The sequence below is a fragment of the Megalobrama amblycephala genome, linkage group LG3 (genome assembly GCF_018812025.1).
Source record: "Megalobrama amblycephala isolate DHTTF-2021 linkage group LG3, ASM1881202v1, whole genome shotgun sequence".
NCBI classification, from domain to species: Eukaryota; Metazoa; Chordata; class Actinopteri; order Cypriniformes; family Xenocyprididae; genus Megalobrama; species Megalobrama amblycephala.
Window position 1 is genome coordinate 9,970,011 of NC_063046.1, and position 26,968 is coordinate 9,996,978.

General features: G+C 36.6%; 1 protein-coding gene and 2 long non-coding RNA genes across 5 annotated transcripts; all 3 read right to left on the reverse strand.

Annotated features, from left to right (window-relative positions):
- Positions 1–5,851: 5,851 nt before the first annotated feature.
- Positions 5,852–8,342, reverse strand: LOC125264105. 3 transcript variants are annotated; one of them, XR_007183979.1, is made up of 4 exons: positions 7,658–8,342; positions 6,893–7,603; positions 6,584–6,692; positions 5,852–6,475 (listed from the first exon to the last, which is right to left on the reverse strand). It is a non-coding gene; the product is annotated as an uncharacterized LOC125264105 (long non-coding RNA). The 3 variants fall into 3 exon arrangements; XR_007183978.1 differs by having other exon boundaries at positions 5,852–6,305; positions 6,378–6,692; XR_007183977.1 differs by having other exon boundaries at positions 5,852–6,692.
- A 2,864-nt stretch (positions 8,343–11,206) lies between these two features.
- LOC125264106 lies at positions 11,207–14,825 on the reverse strand. The gene is made up of 3 exons (XR_007183980.1): positions 14,319–14,825; positions 13,310–13,396; positions 11,207–11,962 (listed from the first exon to the last, which is right to left on the reverse strand). It is a non-coding gene; the product is annotated as an uncharacterized LOC125264106 (long non-coding RNA).
- Positions 14,826–20,301: 5,476 nt separating this feature from the next.
- On the reverse strand, positions 20,302–22,556 carry LOC125264107 (probable G-protein coupled receptor 141). Its single transcript, XM_048183340.1, has 4 exons — positions 22,351–22,556; positions 21,982–22,102; positions 21,827–21,860; positions 20,302–21,417 (listed from the first exon to the last, which is right to left on the reverse strand). Exon 4 carries the CDS (start codon positions 21,402–21,404, stop codon positions 20,574–20,576), a length of 831 nt encoding a protein of 276 aa, XP_048039297.1. The 5' UTR covers positions 21,405–21,417; positions 21,827–21,860; positions 21,982–22,102; positions 22,351–22,556; the 3' UTR covers positions 20,302–20,573.
- Positions 22,557–26,968: the final 4,412 nt, after the last annotated feature.

The following is a 26,968-nucleotide window of genomic DNA, read 5'->3' on the forward strand; positions in this document are numbered from 1 at the left end:
GATTCCTCAAATTAGGTACTGTATGTCATTTCTTTTCTAAGTAACCAGTATAGACACACTTTTAGAAGAAAATGTTCTATATAGAACCTTAAATGGTTCTGTTAAGAACTTTATGGATTTAGTTGTAATGAATTTTGTTTTAATTAATGTTGATTACATTTCATGAAATAAATTGTTTGTAAACATGGTTAATCAATAGAAAAAAATAATTAAACATGACAAGTATTATGCAATCATTTAAGACATTTCTCCTTATGTAGAACTTTTTTGCCGATATTAGGGTTCTATTGAACTCCACTGAACCTTTTTTTTCTAAGAATGCAAAGGCATAATTGAAACCAAACCATATCTAGGAGTCAGAATATCATAAGCTATGTTTACATCCACCTATTTTTATGCACATTTTGTAATATCGCATAAAAACGCTTAATGGAAACTCAGCTGTGCCGTTTTGAGACACCATGAAATATGAACTAAAATGTGCTTTTAATATACTATCTCTGTATTAAAAAAATGTATTTAGTTACCACTTGTAGTACACTATGGATTCACTATTGATTCAAGTGTACTATAAGTGAACAGAATGTCATGTGTTGTCACCTCGAAATTATGGTAAAGACATGGAATGAATGCAGCATAAATTCCTCATAAATGCACAACAAAAAAAAACCTCACGTAACTTTGCCTCAACAGTGGATTTGATTGGATAACTGGACTGACCAGGGGGCCACTTTCATTGCAGAGCATCTCAAATGTTAGTTTGATAATTCTGAAATGCCTGAGCCAAAGTTTTTCATCAAAATGATTTGGTTCTCAGTTGTCAGACATTAATGCATGGCCAAATACCAGGCATCGTCCTAACCACAATCTAGGATCCTAACGCAAGATAACATGACAGCGTTTATTACGTTTATATATTATGTTTATGACATCTTTTGTTCTCTTGAACAAATGGGATGAAAACTGTGCTTTATTCACAAATGCTTTATGCTTTATTCCAATTTAGCACATAATTTAAATTCACAACTTTCAATGGAAACGTGAATGGACGTTTTGTGGACAAAACACTTTAGCACATTTAGCAATGCCTTGGCATCATAGCTGAGAGTTTTGCACTCACATTTTCATCAGAAAATGTAAAAATCTAGTTCATAGTTTACTTTAGTGCTTTAAAATATTGTGCTCCATTCCTTGTTTATTTAAAAAAAAAAAAAAAAAAAACTGAGCACAACCGCTGTTTGCCGCTGTATTACTCAATTACCCTTTTGCATGTCCTGGCATTTAATGCAATTTCACAATAACACTCACTATGCGACTCATTAGCAGCTCGTGTTAAATCACAAGGTTCAAGTTGCAATGTGACACAAAGTCCCAGATTCCTGCCTCTTACTCCAGATGTGGTACTACGAGCCAGAATAATCGCTTAACAATGTGCATTGTGTGAATGCACACCTTGACTAACACACCCTGTTCTCGGATCAGAAATGTGTTCTGCACAGCTGAAACAAATTACGTTGAGTTTAATCAGAGGATCTCGTCCTGATTTACATGCTCTGCTTGAGATGTGTCGTGGCGTGAAAGTGAGAAAGCAATTCATTTACATAAGAGGAAACAATACGTGAGCTCTAAGACAAAGGATGGAGTTAATTTGGAAAACAATGACATTAACGACAGTCCTCTAATGAGCCTCGCCATGGCCTGACATTGATTAAGATATCAGGAGGTGATACTTGGCTATTGATGTCAAAGTTAAATGCATTGTTATTTTGCCCAGTAATTAATATTACCAATAAGAAAAATTCAAATGGCATTGTTTCAGTACTGTTGCATGGGTGTTTCTTCAGCTATGAGCACTTTTGGCCTTGTGGACTCTCCTACAACACCCTTTTCACACTCTCTCTAGTCAGTGTCCAACAGTTTACTCACAGGCACTACAGGATGTTTTATCAAAAACAGTTCCACCACAGTCATTCAAAATCATTAATTCAATATTCTGCCTTAAATATTTACTCATTGTCTATTTTCATAGCTATATGTATTGCAAAAACAAATATTTAATAATATTTAATAATATTTAAATAATATAACTAATAATAGGGTAAAACGAGGCTAAAGGCACATCTTAAGAAAAATGTGCTTTTCAATAATGTGTTATTCACTGCAAATGCCCCCTTCCCTTTCCTTTCCATATGTATAGATAAAACATTATTAAAATGATTCCAGTATGTATAGATCTGCGGAAATGACTAATTTTTCTGTATTATGTGGGCCAGACAAGTAATTTGGCAGTCACTTTGTAAAAAAAGACTAAGTGTCTGTGCACATACAAACTCAAACGCACAAATCTATAGACTAAACACGTAAATGAACAGCAAGAACGCATTAAAAGTCTTAAAACGGTGTCATTTAAGCAGCTCCTAAATTAATAATTAACAGATTTTACAACGGAAGTGATTCAATCAAAAACCTACTTAAGCTCAATAATAAGTTTTTCTTAGAACTGCTGTAAAGCCAAAACAATCTGTCACTTAATTTTCCTATTATGACTGTGAAGCTGCTTTGAAACAATATGTATTGTAAAAAGCGCTATATAAATGAAGATGACTTGACTTGACTATTAATACTTGTTTAAAACACTTTAGCAAAGTTTGTATTATTTTCTCTTTATTTTGTTAAATAAAATAATTCATTGTTGTTCAATAAATATACTGTCATTAAAATGTTAATATAAAATATATATTTTAAAAATACCAAAAAAGCATTGAATGAGATCCCATAATAATTTAATATAGCTTTACAGTAGTAACAATAAAATATATTTTGGACATCCAATTTAATATTTGATATTTACCATCTGAATCTAACCATTTATTCATTTATTTATTCTCTTTTATTATCTCCCTTGTGAGAAATTTGTCTTAGGCAATCATGTCATGTCAACAAATGGAAAAGTCAGCCAGCTGTTTATTATCATATTAATTATTGTGCCTTTCACCCCAACAGCAGCGGTGCTTTTTACCCCAAATATCATACTTTTACATATTCTTCTGTTATTAAAATACTGTTGCTTTAATTACCTTGAACATAACTGAAAATGATTAACAAGACCTTTGTCTCAAAATATATTCAATAATTTTAGCGATTCTCATTTGCTACTTAAATCTACAACATTTTAAAAAACATTAAATATTAGATTAATTAGCACAGAATTGACTTTGCGCTGCTACCTGTGATCGTGTCAAGGAACAGCCAAATTTCCACATGCATCTTGAAAAGCAGATGTTTTGGAAAGTCATCACATTTGTGCCATCTAGTGGTTTAGAGGGAAAAAAATCAAATGCGCCTTTTTACCCTGGTGTGCCTTTAGCTGCGTTGCATTGTACCCTATATGTGTGTGTGTGTGTGTGTGTGTGTGTGTGTGTGTGTATATATATATATATATATATATATATATATATATATATATACATACACACACACATACATAAAGACCATTTGAAAAGTAAAAAAAAAATGTGACCTTCATAAAATAAATAACTAAATAAATAAAATCCCTGAAACAGAGAACTTAATAACATGATGACACACCCATATTAAACATTCTGCATGCAGGTAAATTTAGTAAACAGTTTGGTTTCTAGATCACTAATGAGAATGAGATTGAAAAAGGTTACATCTGTCTTGAGTGCACTTGTGTGTGTCACTGTGTTTTAGACGTCTTTTGGCCTATATGACTGGGGACAGTTTGTGACAATGATATTAGTAGTTGCGTAACAATATGTTGTTTTAATACAGGCGGGGGTGACAGTCTTACAGTTAGGTGGGGTGTATGTATGCGGGGCGATGCCCTGGGGTGGGTCGGCCCAGCGGTGTGCAGTGACCTGGCTTGTCGCTCACTGACCTGTGAGACGGACATAATGAAGTGTGAGTGGCCGTCACCTTAACCGTCTGTGACAAGCCGTCCCAGCCCGGAGCACATCTGTGTCAGGCAGCTCCGCCATCAGAGCCCGAGCCTGATGTGGGCTCTCACTGGCAACTCCGCATCCGTCCGCACTGCGCTCCTGGGATGGCCCCGGCACCCCACTGGTGCAATATGGCCCTGTTATCCAGCGGGGTCACGGGGAAGATGGAGGCAGAGCACAGCCAAAGACCAGCTGTCACACACCAGGGCCAGAGATTTTTCCCATTTGTAAGTCACTTTGTTTAAAAGCAACTGCCATATTAAAAGACTATTTAAAAAAGAACATGTGCACTTTATAAATCTTAGTTTTGGCTGTCATTTGATAAATATACACTGTAATTCAAAAGCATTACTGTACCTCAAACAGTAGAGCATGGTGCTAGCAACGCCACAGTCATGGGTTTGATTCCCAGGGAATGCATGAGCTGATAAAATGTATAACTGTAAGTTGCTCTGGATAAAAGTGTCTGCCGAATGCATAATGTAAAATAATATGCTTTTGTTTCATCATGATCTCATTACCTTTATGCATTTGGGGGGCACTTTTATCCAGAGAAACTTACATTGCATTCAAGGTACGCATTCGTGCACATATATTTTGTTTGCTTAGATACTGAAACATTCATTACAGCATCTTAAATGTACGTATTTTATATACAAGCAACTTTGGATGTACAAATACTAATAAGATCAGGCAGGATTAACCAATCCTATGAAATAATTCAACATAATTTCCCCCCCTGACTCCTTCCAGCTGGCATGGGTTGGCATAGTTGTGCCAACATATACTGGTGCATAGTGGTGATCTGGGTATGAAGGGTGTCTGCAATATGTCAGTTGCAGCACACGCATTGACACATCAGTGATTATGAACCCATGACATTGCACTGGAAAAACCTTTCAGGCGAGAAACTCAATATTGCACTGGAAAGGATGATTGCAGAAAATTCTCTTTTCATTTATGTTCATTTATTAAATATTTTGGCTGCGATTTATGCACTTTATCATGTTCAAATCCATTCCACAGTATTGTGCTCCATAAATCAATGTAGAAAATGTGTGAAAGGTCTGAACATAATTTGCATCTCCATCGTAATCCACTCAAGAAAGACATTTTCATGGATGAACGTCCTTGTTATCAGCCAATCAGATTTAAAGGGATAGTTCACCCAAAAATGAAAATTATCCCATGATTTACTCACCCTCAAGCCATCCTAGGTGTATATGACTATCTTCTTTCAGCCAAACACAATCGGAGATGTTTAAAAATATTCTTGCATTATAATGGTTGTGAATGGGGGGGGGCACATTTTGAAGTAAAAAAAAAAAAAAAAAGTACATCCATACATAATAAAAGTAGTCCATGCAGCTCCAGGGGGTTAATAAAGGCCTTTTGAAGCAAGGCGATGGGTTTTAGTAAGAAAAATATCCATATTTAAAACTTTATTAACTATAATAAATAGCTTTCGGCAGACGGCTGTATGTGTTGATTTGCGGCAGAAGAGTATCCTTTGACCTGACGCACGACATAATGACAATGAATGAGGGTAGAGCAAAACAAAACACCAGTCATGAATTAGAAGTCTAAAATTATCATTTTTAAAGAGGAATGTAGGAGGATTTCGATATATGAGAAGAGGAGCTTGAGTTTGTTGCTCAGCCGTATTTGTTTGAACTGCGAGAGGCGTCTAAGCTTACGATACTCCTACTCATTTGGTGCATGTCAACTTGCCAGAAACAGTTGTCTGCCAGAAACTAGTTATTCGAATTTTAAAGTTTTAAATATGGATATGTTTCTTACAAAAACGCATCGCTTTGCTTCAGAAGGCCTTTATTAACCCCTGGAGACGTAGGAATTACTTTTACTATGGATGGAGGCATTTTTTTTTTTTTTTTGGAAGGATGGCTTGAGGGTGAGTAAATCAGGATAATTTCCATTTTTGGGTGAACTATCCCTTTAAGAGTTAGGTTAGGGGCTTAAACCAAACTTTTGTTGAAATTTTATGGGTTATGATTATGGATATGGTTAGGGATATTGTTTGGAGTATGATTGTTTAGGAATGTGATTCCACTAAAAAGGATTTTGGGAAATCTGTTGAGAAATCCATTTGGGAAATAAGATACAGATTGTACACAGGAAGGAAAAGTAGGTGTGCAGTCGTGGCCAAAAGTGATGTCAAAATCAACCTTTAACAATTTTTTAATAATAAAGATTTTGTAAGTATCACAGTTCCAGTCATTCCCGGACTCCAGTTCCCAGCATCCTCCCTGGTTCACACCTGCACTCACTCCACCACTCTGCCATCACCCGCACTTGCTAGTCATCTCCGCAATCACCACAGCACTATAAAAGACACTAAATCACACTCAGTCATTGTCTGGTCTTGTTTGTACATAGACTGACCTCTATGCTTACCTTAAGGACTCCAGTATACCGACTCCTTCGTCTCCTCCTGTGTTCCTGTCTCTGTTCAGTATTCAACGTCACTCTGCTGCCATCCACGATCTTCACCCCTGCAACATACAAGGACAGTATTATCACTCAAGTAACCATCAGTCAACCTGCAATTCTACCATTTACTCACCTTTTGTCTCACTGGTTGTTCAATAAACATCACTTACCTGTTTCCTGTTGTCTCCGACCCTTCTGTACTGTAACAGTAAGCACATTCTGTAGTTGTGCTTTGAGTCAATTGATTTGTGAGAACGCAATGAACCATGCCAAATGAAACTGTCAAACAAAGAAATTATGAACACATGCAAAAACAAGAGAAATATTAATAAGTGATTGTTGTAGTCAGTGTCAGTTTTTTTTCCTTAAACTTTTAGTTTTTCTATGCATTTTTTTGTATCGTAAAATAAAACCAGTAGCTGTAGTCTGATTTTTTTTTTTTTTTTTTTTTTTGCCAAATAATTTTGTCAGATAAATACCTTTAATAAGTTTTGTGCATTGTTCTTCCATCAGAAACTAAAATATTTTCCTCATATTCCTATGGTTTAGTCAAGCTTTTAGAATCATTAAAAAACAAACAAAACATCCCCTCAGATTTCAGCATCATGGTATGTGAGGTCATGGTTGTATTCCTACACAAACACATCATGGTTTGTAAGGTCATTTTTTCGAAATTTTAAAAACTTCATACGGGCATTAATTTATGCCAGAAAATAACATATATGACCTTAAGTTTATGAGGACACTGATATGTCCTCATAAACCTAAGTGTCCTGATAATGCTGGTAAGTAACCTGACATTTTGTCCTCGTAAACCATATATACAAGAACACACACACACACACACACACACACACACACACACACACACATGTGCGCGCGCACACACACGCAAAAGAACAACCAATGTTTCAGCATGTAAGACGCGTATGGTGTACAAGGACTAAGGGCCGTTACATAGTCCACGCGAGAAACGCGAGCAAGCAACGCGAGCGATGCGAGCAACGCGCTCCCTTTCATAGTCTAAACAGTGGACGCAAGCGTCACGGGCGATGCGTGTATGCAATACACCGCTCACGCAACAGGGGGTAGTAGAGTCGGGTGATATTCAGATCAAAATGGCAACTGAAGAGGAGTGTATTCTGTTGCTGATTTTACATCGGCGGCAACAAAGGCAACGCAGAGATAGACTGTGGTATGTTCGCCCTTTAAATCAAAAAAGAGATCAGGATGAATACGTATACGTTCGCATAATTTTTCCTCTTCGCCCGCCATTGTATTCAAACCTTCTTCTTCTGTAAACACAATATACTTGAATTAATGTACAATACTTGCAATGTCGTCCCCACCGACAACGCATAGTATTGCGTGCATCGGCGCGTCGCGTATAAAAAACTAGGACGACACATTTGGCTACGCACCGACGCATAATGGCGGCCGAAGCGTAACGATGCGTAGCCTCGGGGACGCGTATGCGTACAGATGCGTTGACTATGAAACGGCCCTTACAGGAGTCGAAATTATAAATCCTCGATCACTTTTAGTCAGCTTTGACAAAACTTCCCTCAGCTAGCGCGTCTTTTTGAAGTGACTAGCAGCCTTGTCACCTGACCTGAATACTGTGCGCTGATTCGCTAAAACGGACTTATCGGTTTCTGTACAGAAACAACGGAAACAACAAGGGCGCTTGTAGGCTTCTGCTGTGAAACGTGAACTTGCGATGCCTGACAGTGGACAAAACCGGGTTTTCTGACAAAACGGATGCACAGCACTTAGTTCATTTTTTCTAAAAATGGCGTTTATCGGTTTTTGCAAATGAACTCTTCATTTATTCATTCACATACTTTTATCCAACATTGCACTCAATTTATACATTTTATCCGTTCATGCATTTCTTAGGAATCAAAAAATGTGACCTCAGTGTTGCTAATGTTGTACAGAGCTATAGAAATCACAATACTATATGTGATGAAGCACATCTTCATCTTCAGGTGGACACCATAAATTCATCAGATCTCTTTCCCTGGTCGTGCAGCTCATTATTGTGTGGTTTCATTTGGCTGCAAGGGGCCCAAATCAATGGTGATGGGTGGGTGGAGGTGCCACTGTCACATTGTCAGTGTTTCCATGTGCTTATAAAGAGTTTTACAGTGATGATGAACACAGACAAAAGTGCAAAAACACACACAAAGCTCTTCCCAATCCACCCAACAGTGTGTTGCCATGAAATGCAACAAAGACCAATGAAGCACGTCACATGCTCAGTGGCATTTTCTCAAGTCAGAGCTTCTCGGGATGTCCACCTGGACGGCATTCATGTACATCAATTAAGACAAGACCAGCTTGGCTGCCTTATGTTCAATCAACCATCTAATCTGTCTTCATCACATCTGTCTCTGGGTCATTTTGAAGGCACATTATCAGATGATTATTATCTGAGTGATGAGAATTATAATGTAGCAATATATTAATTGTGAAACTTTAAATAACTTAAATAGCATTAATATTAACACATATTTCAACATCATATATACCATTTAACATTTGAATTGTAATAATAATTAACAATACTGTTTCTACTGTATTTTTGTGCATAAATGCAGCCTTAGTGAGATTAAGTGACTACTTTCAAAAATATCTTTTTATAAATAACTGTTACCAAAGCAAAAAATGCATTAGAATGTTTGCAGATTCCTTGTTACATTTGAAATTGGTTGTTTGTCATTTAAACTTTTCTTTGATCAACAAAGTTACATATTTAAATGTTTTTTCCTGTGAAAAAAAATCTTCATGCTTTAAAATAGCTTGAATGTAACTACACCCGTGCCTCATTTAGTATATGCAGATCTATGAATAAGCAAATTAGCCCCGCCTCCACTCACTCACTCCAGCTCAGAGATCCACTTGGTGAACTTACTGAGGTAAACGCTACACAATGGTATCGCTCTTTACAATGTTGGACATATAACAGTAATTAACAAGCTTTTGCTTGACTATGTTATCAAACATCTAACAATGTGTTGCTAATGTTACACAAACCATGTTCCCGTTCCCAAGTCAGACAACTGCCTTCTAACAATAAGTACCCTTAGAAACGCTTTGAACAACTCAGAACGTTGGTGGAGAAAGGCATAGAGTTCATCATAACACTCATAATATACATCATACACTCGCTATAATGCTAAATCTATCAATTTTTCATATTAACAGAAAAATATACTGGGATAAACTTATCTTAAGACTCCCCTGCTTCAGAGTGTTCATGGTCAATGATATGCTGAAGCTCGCCGGCACGTTGACATGATTGGTTACAAGATAGTTTGTGACGTCAGAAACACCAGCGATTTTAAACCGCGTTTTTGAAACTGTCTTTAACAAGTTCGTTTGCCCATATAATCTTTAGGGTATTAGGTTAGCTTTTTTTTTTTTAATTTGGCTTACTGTCCACTGAGGAGGGGCTCGATGAAGCATCTTCAACTCGAGCTCTGATACACCCCCCCCAGTGAATAAATATAGGATATGATTACATAGGGCAAGGTACCTGAAATGAAGGTTGAGTTTGGGGAGGGGGAGGGATGCTGAAACAGCTGAGACTGAAGAGAGGTAAGCAGCTGCTTATATACTCTGGCTGTTGATTGGAAGATTAGATGGGCTCGCTCCTCCCTAAATTACATTTAGGAACTTCACTTATAACTGCAATTTTAAAGATAAAATACTCAGCAATGGTGCTGACAAATGAATTTGCACATGGTTTGTCTTAAAGCATATTAAAAACACCAGATAGACATATAAACAACATTAAAAACTTATTTTCACCACAGGGGGACTTTAAGTAAAGTTTTGCAAGTTATTTTTAGAACTGTTCACTGATAGGTGATCCTTTGGGAAACCAAAAATGGTTCTTCTATAGCATTGCTGAGAAGAAAAACCCTTTTGGAACCTTTATATTTGTTGATGATGTATGTTGATTTTATTAGTGTTTATTAGTGGTTTTTTGTTGTTGTTTTTTAACATGTACAGTACATTGGTCAACTCCAGTGTGTACACACTCACACACGCACACACACACACACACACACACACACACACACACGCATAACGCAGCTGTATAACAGTAATTCTTCTGTCAGGAACAGTCTGTTAGAGATTTGTCTGTCTCTCTCACTCAGTGTCAGCATGGCTGGACCTTCTGTGTTGCCCACAGAGACAGAGCCTTCCTCTCCTGTCAGAGGATATTTTGCTTTATGGTGTGTGTGTGTGTGTGTGTGTGTGTGTGCGCGTGCGTGCGTGCGTGCGTGTGTGTGTGTGTGTGTTTGGACGGGACCCTGGGGCAGGACAGCCACATCTCTGTTTGTCAATAGGCAGAAGAGAGAGGACACAGTGACGAAGGCTGAGATGACTCAAGCAGATGGTACTCTTAACCTGCACTTAGATACTGTATTGAGAACAAAAGAAAATGTAGCAGTGAAGTGCTCACATTATAGCCTATACGGAGTGTTCAAGATATTGCAGAACTGCCTACAGTATAATAAATGTTTTTATGATAAAATTCGAAGCTCAACATAGATGAGAAGTACTGGTTAAGGATAAAACTACAGCTAGTCTGTTAAATTTTGAGATTCATTAAAAATGTTAAACACATACTATATACATTTATTTAGCACAAAGCATTTACTTCATGTTTTATTCTTTTCTGTATGATTTTCAAAAAGTGTTAAGACACACACATATCAATCCTTGAAGTTGAACTCTTGTTTGCCTGTAAATCATGGAAAAAGATCTTGTATGGATAAATTATTCATAAATCAAATCCAAATTTTGACATTTCATTCATTGTCTCTATATGGCAGAATTTCATATCATCAAAACTAAACATCTAAAATATAACTTCAATTGCAATAATGGCTGATTTGAGAAAAAAGAACCCAAATTGTGTAATTAGAACCCAAATTAGAACCCAAATTGTGTAATTACAGGATCTACCAGCAACCAGTGACCAGTGTGAGTACCATTTTTTTAGGTTCTCAGTTTTAAAAAAGCTATATTTTCATTTCATATCTTGGGTGTAAAATCATTTATTGTAATTGGCAGGTGAGATGATCAGTGGGGCTGAATTTTTTCCTTTATCATTATGACTCAGAGTTTCTCTGTCAATGAGTAGACATGAGATCTGGGCTCCACATCACAGAAGGAGACCAGACCATCCTCATAATCCACAAACACCCCCACCTTCTGCGGTTTCACTCTCAGAGACAGGCGGACAGATGGAGCGGCACAGGTCCAATATTCATTCCCATTCCACAGAGACACAGTCCAGTATCCATTCTGAGGAGTCACTGTGATCTTTTCCTTTCTGTTAACAGATTCTCTGGCCACTCCTAAATCCATGTAGTCTTTCCCATCACCTGCACCTCAAAATAAAACCTCCCTAAGGAGACACAGATGCAGTTATCAAACCTCTCAGGGTTATCTGGGATTTTTCGTTTAATGTCTTCATGTCTCGCTTTTCCCCCCATCATCAGACAGGATGAGATATAGATTAGCTGTATCTGGATCCAGAGGCACATCCATAGAGAGAAAGCAATCAGAGAATATGAATCACATCTTCACAATATAAAGATCTTCATGTGCTTAATATTTAATAAAGTGTTCAATATGCATTGAAACTATTATTGTTTCATTGACATCTAAACCTCTGTTAACTCTCAATAAGAGCTTGGTAATGCTGTTTGTGGAGTTGTTTAATCCTCCTCTGCTGAGAGATTAAGGGTATGTTTACACGACAACGATATGCTTAAAACTTTTTCCTTTTAAGTTTTCTGCGTACAGATGACACCATTGTCAAAATGATCTCCATTCCCACGAATCCGTGAAAACGACTAAAAACGTTGTATTCTGCTGGCAGGCCATTAGATGGCGATGAAATACTATAGACTAAACATGTAATATGCATGTGCATGACGTCATCATTTTCACAAAATTTGTGTTTTTGTTGTTTACACGGAGACCATTTGCAAGCACCCAAAACACAGTTGTCATGTAAATGAACAGCCAAAACACATGAAAAGTTTTCTATTTTTAGTTGAAAATGGTATTGTGTAAACAGCCCCTTAATGTCTTTTATCTTCAGTTGATTTCATCTAAGGCTGTGGCTGAAGTAGTTATCGTTTCTCTTTTCTTCAGTGATTCTGCTTGTTAATAGCAGGTGTTCATCACTAATGCTCAATCATCACTTAATTAATCACTTAATTATCTCATTAACTTTAACACTGCATCAGTGTTACTTCAACAGTGGGACCATGTACTCTTGAGCAGTGTTGATTTAACTCTCTGGAGTCGGGAAATGCGCAGGCGCGTTTTGCAGGATTTTTTTCACATTGCAGCAAAACAGAGTTAAAATACTCCATCATTTTTTGTCATAGAGACATAAGTAATATATCAACTGAAACTATAGAATATCCTCTTTTATTTGTGTATGCTCAGAATGAAAACAAAATGTTGTGCTTTTTGCAAAATAAAGAAAACTAACATGATGTGTGATCTGTCATCTCCCTCTGAACGAAGTCCAATCTGATAGTTCTCAGAAAATGAACTGTAACTTAGTGAATACTAATCACAAAAAAATTTGACTTATGTCTAAAGAAACGTTGAAATGTCAGGTTTTAAATCGTGTAAGTCAAATCGAAAACAAAAATTATGTGTTTATGTAATCTGTATGAAAAGAGACACATGTCAGACGCCCGTGATTCAGCTCATTATCCTCTAATGCGACCACGCCCACGGAGCCAGCGCTATTCAGACGCAAATTCTGAGGCAATACATGTATACATCATCGCAATCGTGTATTTATTATCTTCAAAAGTGTTTATATCTATGTTAAAGCCATGGTTAGCTACCTCTGGAAGTCATGCCATCAGTTCCTGGAATGTCCTGTTCTTCTTTAGATTAATTTGTGGACTAAAGGTGCACAGAGCGCCCTCCGGCTGCAAGTATAAATTGAAAACATTATCCAGCGCTCACAGTGATGACAATGGATATTAAATAAATATTACTCCTCTGTATAGAAAATTGACATAAACATATGAGAATCCATCAATACTTCTCCGAATATGCATGCTTTTAAGCTAAAAGCCTATATGAAATGCCACAGAGGTAACATAATTGTTCAGACACTTTGCATCACAGAAATACATTATATTTTAAAGTATATAATAGAATACCATTATTTTAAATTGTAATAATATTTCACAGTATTGCTGTTTTTTATGTTTGATATACACCATGATGAGCTTGAGACATGATCACAGAGGGTTTTTTCACAGCCTACCTGACTGAAAGGCCTCATTAATATGCAAGTCATTTCAGGTCATTATTATGTGATTCTTTTGTCTTCTCAGGTGTAAATCACCCATTATTCATGCAGATTCACACCTCTACGCATACTGTGTTTCTTGACAAAAAGTGTCTTACAATAACTAAATCAATATATTGTTTTATATGAACTAGTAGGCAGGATAATTTTTTACATCATTTTGAAGCAACTCTAGTCTACAACCTCCAATACCCAGAAGTCTTTTGAACACAGATTTAATATATTTTTTTGGCCTTATTTCAGTGACTTAAGTTTTTTGTTTTTTCAATAACCACGCATAAACGTTATTCCTTCAAAAACACAAACATGTACATACATGTTCCTCACATATTATTGTAGCCTAGTTTGTGCTGAATACAGTGTAATGACACTTGTGTCATTAATATGTTTATGAACAACTGAAAAAAGCACAAATGTCAGGGCATGTCAAAACTTCTCCAGGGCCCAAATCAACCTCAGACTCCAAAGGGTTAACACTGGGGATTTTGCTGTGTACTGTCAAAATCTGTGAACTGTATTTGATAGTGACTTACCAGTTTGACTGATTTTCTCGTCTGGAGTGTCTTGCAGCTGAGTCAGAGCTCTCACTCATATCAATGTTCATACTGATCTTAAGGCCAGTTCCTGGGGTGTGGAGGGCTGCACAAAAATAGTTCAATCTGCAGCAGGAGAGAGGACAAATCCCTTAGCATTGGTGAGTGTGAGTGTTGTCCTGTGATGTGAGCAGACTGACCTGTAGGAGGTGGAGGTGATCCTCTGTGTGTAAGAGATGATCCAGCTCAGTGTTTCTCATCTTGAGCTCAGTGATTTCCTGCTGCAGCTCTTGAATGAGCTCTTCATCCTGTTTCTCTGCTGCTTTCTGTTTCTCCTGCATCATTTCCAGCAGATCAGACTGACATCTCTCAATGGAGCGCTGAAGAGCTCAACATTAACGTTTTGCAACTCTTTTGTTAGTATCATAGTGTTTAGAATACAATATTTTAAATGCATTTAATGATCAGACTTTTTATAAGCAATAAACCATGGGAAGAGATCTGTGGCCTGGGACATTTAATGATGATTATGTCATCATCAATAACACAAACCCAACAGATTATTCCCAGCATTTCTTTTGGCCTTTTTTTGTCTTTTTTTTTTTTTTTGGCATAACAACAGTGCCTTGTAAACAGTTACCGTAGCCAAAAAAATAAAAAAACGTCACGAGCCCAACTAAAGCAAACACTGATCTCCATAATGGTTACGTGAAACGAAACAATAAATCATCAACATCTAAACCTCTGTTAATTCTCAATAAGATCTTCTGTAGTTGTTTGACAGAAATAAAGTCAAACTGGTTTGTAATAAATGAAGCTGGTAATACTGTTTTTGTTGTTCAACCCTCCTCTGTTGAGATCTTGAGAGATCTCTTACTGTTCAATGTTTTTGTTGTCTGAGTTTTGTGAGGTTACCTGTGCTTGTGCTTCAGTCCAAGAGAAGATCAAGAAGCATTGATAATATGCTGCATGTTGCTTTATTTAAAATACAGTAACTGTATTGCAGTGATGCCTATTAACTACTTTGTAAAGTCTTTGCAGTTTAATAAATACAAATAAACGAACAGTCCATCATCTCTTTTGAGTGTCTTTGTATTAGCAACTTACGACTTTGAGTAAAATATCCTTAAGAAATTGAAGGCAATCATTTCCCTCATGTTTTCTAAGTGTACTCAACTAATTACATTTTACAGAGTAAATATTGTCACATTTTTCAATATGTGAAAAGCGACAATTTGTGATGTATTATTCAGTATATTGTAATATGTCAAAAATATATTATTAAATATATATATTTCATATATTTTTCAGTATATTTAAACCATTTAGGCCTGGTTTCACAGACAGGGCTTAGATTAAGCCAGGATTAGGCCTTAGTTCAATTAGGACATTTAAGTAGCTTTTATAAATGTGCTTTAGAAAAAAAAAAAAACATTACTGGTGTGCATCTTGAGACAAAACAAAGGCACTGACATATTTTACGTTTCTTTCAATTAAACTGCCCAAAACGTGCATTTTAGTCTGGGTCTAGGTTTAAACCTTGTCTGGGTAACGGGGGGTTAATTATTAATATTGATCATAAATATATGGAAATATATTTTTGGTCCAAAAGGGACACCAGACAAGACTTCAGGGCTTTCATCTTCCATCACAGATGTCACAAAGAACAAAAAATCTGATTTACTGAGACTTTTCCTGAAAGAGCTGCACAATCTGTCTAAGTGCTGTGTTGAGGTCAGGTCTTTTACTGAATGTTTCATTACAGATTGGACAGTAGCTGTTCTGTTTGTTGTCCCAGCACTGGTTCAGGCAGCTCTTACAGAAGTTATGTCCACATGGGGTGCTGACTGGATCAGTGAACACATCCAGACATAGTGAACACTGAAGCTCCTCAGCCAGAGGACCACTGAAGAGCAGAAAAGAAGAGACATAATGAAAATATGTTTTTGTTCCAAATGTAATTATGTTAATAGTAGATAACTTACATATTAGATACAATATTTTTTATACAATTTATTTTTTGCTCTGGCAACGAAAATTGTTCTAACAAAGCCACAACAGAACACAGCGGCCTCCCTCAATGAATCAGTGCTATTGAACGGATTGCTAAAGTAAATGAATTAATGATTCACTCATAAAGACAATAGGCTCATTTGAGATGCCAAACGTCTCGCCTTGAATGTAGAGTAGGCGGCTGCAGTCAGTAAAACGAGTGAAAAAGTAAGGAGCTGTCAAGTCGGACAACTGTCATTTTAGTAGTCCAGCGATATACCTGAGCAAATGCAAACAGCATTTCTAAAATGCATGCAATTTATGCTATTGGACAGATTGTTTACTAAACTGACTATAAGACAATCACTTGGTGCCACCTACTGGTGTATCAATGCAATTTGCAGAAAATCCCCACCACTAATATACAGTCTTGGAATGCTGCTCTGCAAATCACCACTTTGTTGCTCTCAGGTTTCTCAAATGATGTCATGAAAAGGCAGTCTCCCTATAACATTAAAATCCAACTTCATATATTTTATTTATACTATTTATTATGAATTTAACATATATGCCTGCACTTTGGATGTAAAATGAATCATATTCATTCATGAATGCAGCTCTTAATCTAAATAAATGCAAGTCAGATGAATAAACATCATTAAATTATACAATTAATGGAATTTTCTCACCTAATCCAAGAAGTTTTCAGTAGTATTTTTCTGTCCTGTTTCCAGCCCAAATATCTAAAAATCTTAAATCAAGATGCAGATTAGTAAAATGATATAAGATATTATGTTTTGTTTTGGGGGGACAATAGGGCAAATAATATAGAGCACTTGAGTGTAGCCTGGTCAAAGCAGTAATGTGGTTAAAGAGGACCTCTATTATGCCCCTTTTTACAAGATGTAACATAAGTCTCTGGTGTCGCCAGAATGTGTCTGAAGTTTCAACCCAAAATACCCCACAGATCATTTATTATTGCACGTTGTAAATGCCAATTTTTGAGTGGAAGGAAAAACATGCTGTTTTCGTGCATGTGTCTTTAAATGCAAATGAGCTGCTGCTCCCCGCCCCCTTTCCAGAAGAGGGCAGAGCCTGTACAGCTAGTGCCTTAGATACTCTGACAAAAACTAAAACGTTTTAAAGCCATATCAGTCTAAACTTCTGATATATGGTTTTCTGAGTGCAAACAGACGAAGCACACGCACAGAAAGCTGTCTGTCAGACGCTGCTTGAGTATTAAACTAAGTTCTCTTTCACGTCTTATTGCGCTTAAACTGTCAAATACACACAAAGTTCACATAAACAGTTGGTTATGTCTGTGAACGTAAACAGCAGGGAAAGAAATCGCATGTGTATATTAGATCTGTGTATTAAAGAGAAAGCAGCGTAATATACAGTACCTACTGCTGTATATTCTGTTAATATGAATCAAACAACAAAAGAAAAACAGAAAATAACTCACTGCTCTTGATTAAATCACTTTAGTAGCTTTAATAAGAATGCATTTCTTACTTGTATGCTGCTGTTAAACGCTCTGGCGAGGAGATAAACATGACGGACTGTGTATAGCTCACTCAGGGCGGGGTCTATGCTAATAGAGCAGAGTCTGTCAGCAGTCGTGGTCGGGGCTTAAGCATTTGTGACGTAAAAGTAAATGTGTAAGATGTGCATGTAAAGACATGTAAAAGTGAATTTTGCATAATAGGTCCCCTTTAAATACATAAAAAAAGTAAATTTTTATATATACATTACGCAACCTCATTTTCATGTTTAGTTTGCTTTTATTCTACAATCTGTTCAACCTGTTTTGTGGCAGGAGAGTGGAGGAGGAAGAGAAAAAAATAAGAGAGGAGCACTGAAAGTTGGCTAACTTTAAACAATTTTAGCTTTTATTTGTTACGCAAATGGATTGACCACTAGCCAGCGTGCCAAGAGAAACCATATCATCTGCGTGTTTTGCAGTTTATGGCATTTTTATGTTATGACAGTATATAATTAGTCATAGTTAACTGGAAGTGGCTTGTGGGTTTGCCAAGTATTTAACACACCAGTGCAAGGATGTCATTTTTAGTAGTTAAAGTAGTAAAAGTAAGATGTACAGTGCACAGCATAAATAACACTTCTGAAAGTCAGCAATTACTAAATTACTTAGAAGACATGTTAGGGTTCTTTAGAGATAAAATGTTCCAGCAAGTCTGCTTAATCAATTACCAAAGAAGCATGTAAAATTACTCAGGAAAGTAAGATTTTCTTATCAAGGTGATAAAATGCTGTGTAGCAAAAATGAGTACATCCTCCTAAAAGTTACTAAATAAAAGAAATAAAAATTTTCTGGTGTAAGTTTAAGGCAATGTTTGATCAACAGGCAATTATGTTGAACCAAAACATTTAAAGAGAAGTAATTTCTTGACAATTAAAAGTGTTATATAGCCCACTGAATCATTCTCAGACTTAATGCTGACAACAGTGGAACCACTTGGGAGAGAATCATCAGGAGACTTATTTCTCACAAAAGAGGACAGTGGTACAAGAGGATTACCAAATCATTGTTTCAAGTGTGAAAATATAGCAAAAGTAACACAGAAATTCAAAAACATTGGACTTGTGACAAGGCCCCTGAAATAATCAGGCCTTCATTTTAAGCTTTCATTTAGTGATGAGGGATTTATTTTGCTAGACAAAGAGCAGGAGAAATACCAAGTGTCTCAGAGCCAGCAAAAGCTATGAAAAGAGTGACTGTTTATCTCACAGGGTAAGATGCAGCCTGCAGAAATTACATGCATGGTTGTTCTTCTCACTGGAAAAAACTACTGTAGCCAAAGCACAATAAAGTCAGTTAGCCATTTCCAAAGCCCATATTTACAAAATATGGATTCTGAGAATCAATACTCTGGTCTCATGAGACCAAATCAGTCATTTTGGGTCTAACAGCATCCAAAATGTTCTGGTGTTGCTAGAGGAGGAGTACAGTGAGAAGTGCCTGGTCCTCACAGTAAAGTTCAGCGGTAGTAAAGCTCTTATATGGGATGTGTGAGTGCTGAAGGAGTGAGGGAGTTGTGCTTTATCAATGCTGTCATTAATTCCCACACCACTGTGTAATTTAATACACAAACTTGAAACAGAAGATGTTACCCTTTCCTCATTCCCTGCATTGTTGGGCATTTTTTCAATATGACAATGAGGATATGCATTGTCCCAAGGTGAAAAACCTTCTGTGGACATGTACTGCACTCAGTCTTAACACTCTTGAGCACCTGTGGGGGATTCTGTAGAGATGATTTGAGCAACACTCCCCATTAAAGATCAGGGCATTTAATGAGCTCATCATCCAGGAGTTAAACAGGACAGATGTGACAATTTGTCATGAACTTGTACACTCCGTGCCAAGAAGGTATATTCAAAAATATGGAGGGCATACTAAGTGCTAGAATATTATACATTTGTTGAATTAAATCTAGGGTGTACTCATTTCTGCAATCCTTAATTTAAGCAAAATTGGCTAATTTACTTTTATGGCTATTAATGGCATATATTTTTCAGTTTTTATTATGTATTTAATACATTTTAGTTTTGCCATCTTTCCATGAATTGTATTAGTGATGATAAATACTCATTTATGCTGTGCACTGTAGTTAGAACACTCATGCAAATATTTCAACGACCTCTAGAGGGTGTTAGAATACAAAAAGGAATTCTTCTTTTGCAGAAATGAGTATGAGCATCACAGTTGTTGAACCCTCTAGACCACCCAACACACATACTGTCAGTGTCATGAGCTGTATTTTCATTGCTTTGACTTATTTCATGGTGTTATTTGATTATTTGAAACGGCTGTCTTTGTGTGACACCTTAAAGCCTTGGCCTCCACTAAACAGTGATGGATCTGGTGTAAACTTCATGGTTAGCACCATTAATATATACTGTTATGAGGAACTCACACCCAAACCTTGTCACACTTTTGAATCAGCTGCATCAGTGGTCGTTTGACAGTTTTATTCCAGATTGTTGTTTTTTTTAAATAGTTCTTCACAAGTACAAAGGAAAAGAAAATTGATATAAAACTAATACATATCCTGTGTGTGTCTGTGTTTTATTTTCCAAACATTCTGTCATGCAAGACAATTGTTTCAAGCTTGTAAGGCACAAAAGCATCAAATTAAACAAAAGAAAAATGGAAATCAATTCACTATATCAATAACAGTGTAGAAACCAAACAAAGTCAACATAGTTGTTATAAATAGCAAAACCACCCCCTTGAATTTATAATTCTGCATATTCAAAAACAATCATATCAAAGCAGCTGAAAGCAGTGACTGCAAGAAATACTTCATTTATATGATCCATTACTTGAGTATTACCATATTCACTCACATAATACACTCTGAATCCTTGATAGGGCACAAAACAAAAAAACATAAAGGACAGGAAAACAATGTTTTTCAATTGTGCCTGTAACTCTTGACGTTGAAATGTGGCCTCAAATTGCTTATTTAATAGCAGAAAAAAAAGTGCCAGAACACTCCAAATCATAATCACTAGTATGCAAATAACATAGTTTAACCTCTTAACAGCAGGCTTCTGGAGAGCCTGACCGAAATGAAAGCACTGAGTAGAATTATTCTGCGCGATTCCGTAGTTAGCCATAGTTGGGAACAAAGCTCCGAATATGACCAACCAGACGGCTGCACTTGCAATCGTGGCGTGAAGGATGCGACGAAACTCTAGCCTGTGCTGCTGATCAGAGTGATCCACATAACGCAGGATAAGAAGAAATACATAAAAGATGAAGGCAATATACATGTGGGCATAGATCATAATACTGACAATTTTGCAGAAATACATGCCCAGATTCCAGGTTTCAAAAACACAATAGTAAATGCGAAAGGGGACCGTGAGCAGGAAAATGGAGTGCACTGCTACTAGGTTTATCACAGATACTTTGGTGAAAGAGAGACGTCTTTTGGACTTTAACATAGAGGACATTAGTAAAACATTATAAGTCCCAGAAAGAAAAATGAATGTGTGTAAGATGAAAAGAGAAATTCTAAAGTCCTCAGGAAGTCCAGTGTTTGTGGTGTTGGTTATTATCATGGCTGACACTGTGCTTTGAAAAAAAGCAACAAGTAAAACAAGTTATATACAGTATTTAATGCTAAACATATTGCAAAAAAGTCTACACTCTAAAAAAAATATGGTTCTTTGAAGGTTCTTTACACGTATGACAGTTCTATTTAGAACTGCATGACCCTGAAGAATGCTGAAATGGTTCTTTGTGTTAGAGTTTAGGATTCTTTTTTCCCACCTTTTTGTTTTTCAAAGCTGTAGTTGTCAAAGCCACATCATTACTAGTTTTCTGGAGCTTAGCCATTCAATTACATGTCAACACATTCTCAACAGGTAAATGATTTCTTTCTTAAAATGTCTATTATTACTATTGAGGTCCTATAGCGTTTTCAAAGCATGGTTATTTATGGAACCTTACAAAAATAATTTAAGATGAAACATAAACTCACTTTTCAACTTTTTTCCTGGTAAAATGTTTTTGCCCTGAAAAATATAAGTAGACAAGATAGATTCATCACATTTCTTCTTATCAATGTTTATCTTTCCTTTCCCCTAACATTTTGAAATGCATGTTGGTACATCCAAGAGCCTGTTCATATCATACCTGTCAAAGTAAAAGAGGACTGGAAGATCTTCTAGGGTGTTTCTTCAAGGGCGCTTCTTTCACACAAGGTAATGTTAGCAGCAGAAGTTACAAACACTTTCCTTGTAATGCTTCTAAACATCTTTCAATTTTAAAGGAGGAAGCAAAAGAGCAAAAGATTAAAAAGATAAGAGGAAAAAAAATCTGTGAAACATATAGTCAAACAAATAGTCACCTATATTTATAATTTTTTTTTAATTATTATTATTTTAAATTTAAATCTTATAACTTGAGGTTTATTTTGCAAAATTATACTAAAGCACAACTATTTCAAATTACTGATACAGAGCTTGGCACATCAAAAAAAAAAAAAAGATTGCAGATACTTACCCATTTACCCTAGTATCAATTGTATGAATATCAATATTCCTTCAGCAACAGCAGACAGACAGTTTGATCTAACCCATTCACTGTAGGTGCCAAGAGAGCTGAAGATCAATGTGATGTCAGCTTGTCAGTTCATGTGTAAATCTTCTGTCAGTGTCAAACAGCCAGCCTCCAAAACCTTCAGGAAACACCTCTTGACTGTTATTCGACACAGTAGAGATTAAAGGGTATGTAACACACACAGTTTCTCATGTTAATCTTGAGTACCTATAGAGTAGTATTGCATCTCCGAAAAGTCTTTAGTTTTATCAGATTTATAAAATACAGATATGAGTCTTTCCGAAAACAGCCGAGCTCCTGGAGGCGTGCCGTGAGCGAAGCTAAAGAGTGACGAGCATGCACAGCTTTTGCGTAGCAATCGTCTGGTTTTAATTATATTTTGCTACATATAAAGGTATTTTAAAGATTTTGAAGTGTCAAGAGATCATTCGGTTTAACCGTCCAAAGGCCAATACAACCATTTCATTTGTGATTACAATATCTTAAAATGTAATAAATGTATATATTTTTTTATTATGGCATGATTTTATATATCAACATCATATATCAACATAGTGCAAAATCGTATTAAAATTATGTGTAAAAGTCGTTGCTTTGTTATGTGAAAGAATGTTCCAAAAAAATGAATTTCATTGATGTCATTCGGAGTAACCAATATAAAGGGACCATTTTGGATCAAGTCATGTGGTCAATATCACATGACAGGATGTGACATCATTCAGACACCTGCAAAGGACCACATAGTCGTGAAGTAAAGTAACTAACTCTCTCTTAACAATTTGAAAAGTTCATGTTTTCACTCATATGCATGTCCCGAAACATCAGGTCATTTGGTACAACCGCTATAAAACAAGGAAAATGTTGTAATATTTTAAAAACTTGTATTAAATATAAAATGTTTGATTGTCCTTTTGCTAGCTAGCTAGATATCAGCCTGTTAGCATTGTTTGAAAATATCATCATTCGGTAACCAAAAGTGTCATTCGGTAAAACCGAAATTTTGGTTAAACCGAATGACTTTTTTGGTGACAAATGTTGTCCATCTTGCAAAAAATGACAAAAGCAGACTTAATTGATTATAAAAACCACAATCCCATTGTCAACACTTAATAAAACTTTAAAATTACTTATATATCCATTGTGGTTTTTTTACACTTTTAAAAACCTTATTCGTCAATGACCCAAATATATGTATGCACAAATTCCTTGTGTGTTTGCGCACAATAAAGCGCATAAAGCTCATTTTGATTCTGATTTAACCTCCTTACTAGTGTAGTTGATGCGTTGTTTACCTGTTAAAATTCACGTTTTTGAACTTCCTGGCCTTCCATACACTAGTGTATGCTTGAAAAAAATGAAGTAGGCCTATACTTTGGGCTTCACGAGGTGGCTTCAGTCTGTAGGGGAAAGCAGAGGCTGACAATCACATGAGTGTAAACAGGCAGAAATATTTACGTACTATCAAGATGTGAATTACGGATCATTTAATCTATCTTCAAATGTATATATTCATATTTAATTGTAAATATTACTAAATATGAATACACATTTTTCTATACCTCTGATTTTAAAGTGCCATTATCCATGCCTAAAATGGGCAAAAGCCAACAATTGCAACAACCTGAGCAATTATAGTTATGTTCTCTAGAAAACCGTGCTCATTTAAAATGATGTATTTATTGCATATACAGTGCAAGAACATAATGTACTGTAAATGTAAAAAATGCACATGTAATAGGTCAAAGAAGTGCTTCCACTTGCTACACTTTCTTTCATGTATGGCCCTTTAATCACACTCTACCTGCACTCTCCGCCCAGATCTTGACATATAATGCACTGGTTCTACTAGGGTCATTTACATTCGTGCCAGCCGAGAGAGTGAATGGCTGCGGTGAGTGGTGCTTCATGAGAAAAATGATTTGTATTAATTATGGATTAGTATTGACATATACATGTGTTGAGAAGTATATAGTATGCTTGTTGTTCATGCCATTATGTTATATGTGTGGTAAAATCCAGTTTGATGTTCACCTCCATTATAGAACATGGCAGAGTGTGATTGCTGAATCTGATGTGTTGCCAACAGGTTCAGACTATGTTTCAAATGTGTTGTTGTATAACTGTTTATTATGTAGTTTATGAAAAGTGTAAAATTTGAGGGGCTGTTGACACGACACCTTTTTCAACTAGAAACAGAAACTTGTTATGTGTTTGGCTTTTCATTTACGTGACAGCATTTTGATGGCCTGAAAATACAAACTTTTGAAAATGGGTTTCAAAGTGCAAGTTTTTTAATATGATACCGTTATTGTATCCATGTGAACAAAAAAAATGGTTGAAAATGGAGACGTTATGCGCATGCGTATTATGTGTTCAGTCTAGGCGTGTACTGTATCTTCCGTTTACAATGTTGTTGTGTAAACGTACACTTAGATTCGCACCAGCTGAGAGATTGAATGGCTGCGAACATGGGCAAGTGTAACTGCCGAATCTGATCACTGCTGTTCAATGTGTTGCCAACAGAATAAAAGTGTATCCTAAAGTGCAAACTGGAGTCTATCATGTGAGTTCTACACAACACAACGCAGAGGCAATCCTGTAACACATACAAGTTAAGCTGAAACCTTGCCATCTTTTGGCGCTTTTCCACTGCATGGGATGGCTCAGTGCGGAACGGTACGGATCACTTAAATAGTACCACCTCGGTTGAGGTTCCAAGAGTGCCATACCAATACTAAATATGATGTGTAAACACTGCAGATCACTGATTGGTCAGAAAGAATCGTCACTACAAGCGTCAAACACGAGACACCAAACCCTCTAGATTTAAATAGTCAGTAACAGCAAGGTCCCTTTCAAGGAAAGTCTGTTCACTCGGCGGCCATATTTGCAATGCCTCCATGCTATTTCGAGCATCCAAGACCAAAGTTTCATCTTAAATGACACACTATACACTATGCACTTATACACTATACTTATGCACTATGTACTCATCCATGTAGTGCATAAGGTCATTTAAGGTTATAAATTGCATAAGGTTATTTTGTCATTTAATAACAGAGTCTGATCCCCCCTCCCCCTCCACTATGTAATTAAAGCTGCGACAGTGCATGAAGTGTCCAACATTCCACACTTAGTTTTTTCCATTAATTTAGTGCATCATCTGGGTATTTTAAGTGCACTTTGGAATTCAGCGTCATCACCACCAAGCTTCCTCAAACTTTATTTAAAAAACAACTTTATTTAAAACCTGATTGCTGATTATGATCTGCGCTGTGTATCAATACTTTTCCACTTTTTCATGAGAAATGCTGTCCAAATGTCTCGTTTGTCATGATGACGTCTAAAGTCCCCGCCAAAGGAAGTAGTCCCTTTTAGCAACTTGTTAGCAAACCGCCGTTTTTAAGACACAATAATGGTTTAAAAAAATCACAAGCGGGTTATAACTGGTGTGTTTTATGTCATAGAATAAAAACGTGAAAATATTTAGAGGCTTTGTTAACCACAGACCTTATTTCAGGCGATTTAGCAAAAACCCAATCAAAAAACCCATAGACTTTACGGTGTTGGAACCGGAAGTCCTAAAATGCTAACTCGCTTCCGGGTCTTGCCTACAAAATTGCGTCATCCCTCAGGTACTCTATTATAGGAAGATGAGAGGGTCTATATCTCTTACCATTGGAGAAAGTGTAACGGCTAACTTAATCACGTGCGGCACCTCTCAGCCTATTGTGTAATGGCAGTGACATCAGTGCCCGCCGTTCAAAACCACAGCCGGAGTTTTAGCATTAGCGCTTTTTTGGCTCAAGGTTGCATGCTTGCCTTCCAGTGGCTTTTACACAACATCTATTGTTCTATCTGTTAAGCGGTAATGCGGCACATTTGCTGTTGGTAATGCCGTAAATGAGTCCTACCTGTTGCAACATTCCCTAGTCTGTCTTCTCTTAAAAAAATTTATTTTTATCAAGCTAAAATCTATATATAGTTCCCAACGAAAGTATTGTTTAGTGTAAAACATGCTGAAGATTAGCGAAAGAGTAGCGATTAATTAAATGATTAGCTATTTCCCCACAAAAGCTGTTTAATCAGCATAGTGAAGCCTCTCATCCATTGACATCTATTAAAAAAAACAGCCTCTGTTCTCCTTCCCTGCGTACCGCCAGAGGCGGAGCGTTAGCATTAGCCATTACGTTTTTTTGGCTAAAGGTTGCAGGCTTGCCTTCCAGTGGCTTTGGTTTCTCCCATTCATACATAATAGGAGTGAACCGTCTTTCTGTATCTATAGCAGATGAATCGCCTTCGATAATGAACGCGATATTGCGTAGCTTGTCAGTGAACTACGGCTCTGTCTATTAAATGCCACTCCATTTGAAAGCAGGTGATGGCGATTTAGCGGTAATCAGGGAACCGGCCGTACTTACGAAATGCGCGTGACAATTGCATGCGATATATTGCCCAGCCCTAGTAACAGCCACCGCAGTATCATTTGTTCACGCGACTTTTTTAAACGACTTGCTTTAAACGACCATCGCACGCAACTTGAAAAAAGAAATGGCTGTAT

What these genes read in the sequence shown, in the direction of transcription:
- LOC125264107 (XM_048183340.1), bottom strand. Translation starts at nt 21,404, where the DNA reads ATGATAATAACCAACACCACAAACACTGGACTTCCTGAGGACTTTAGA.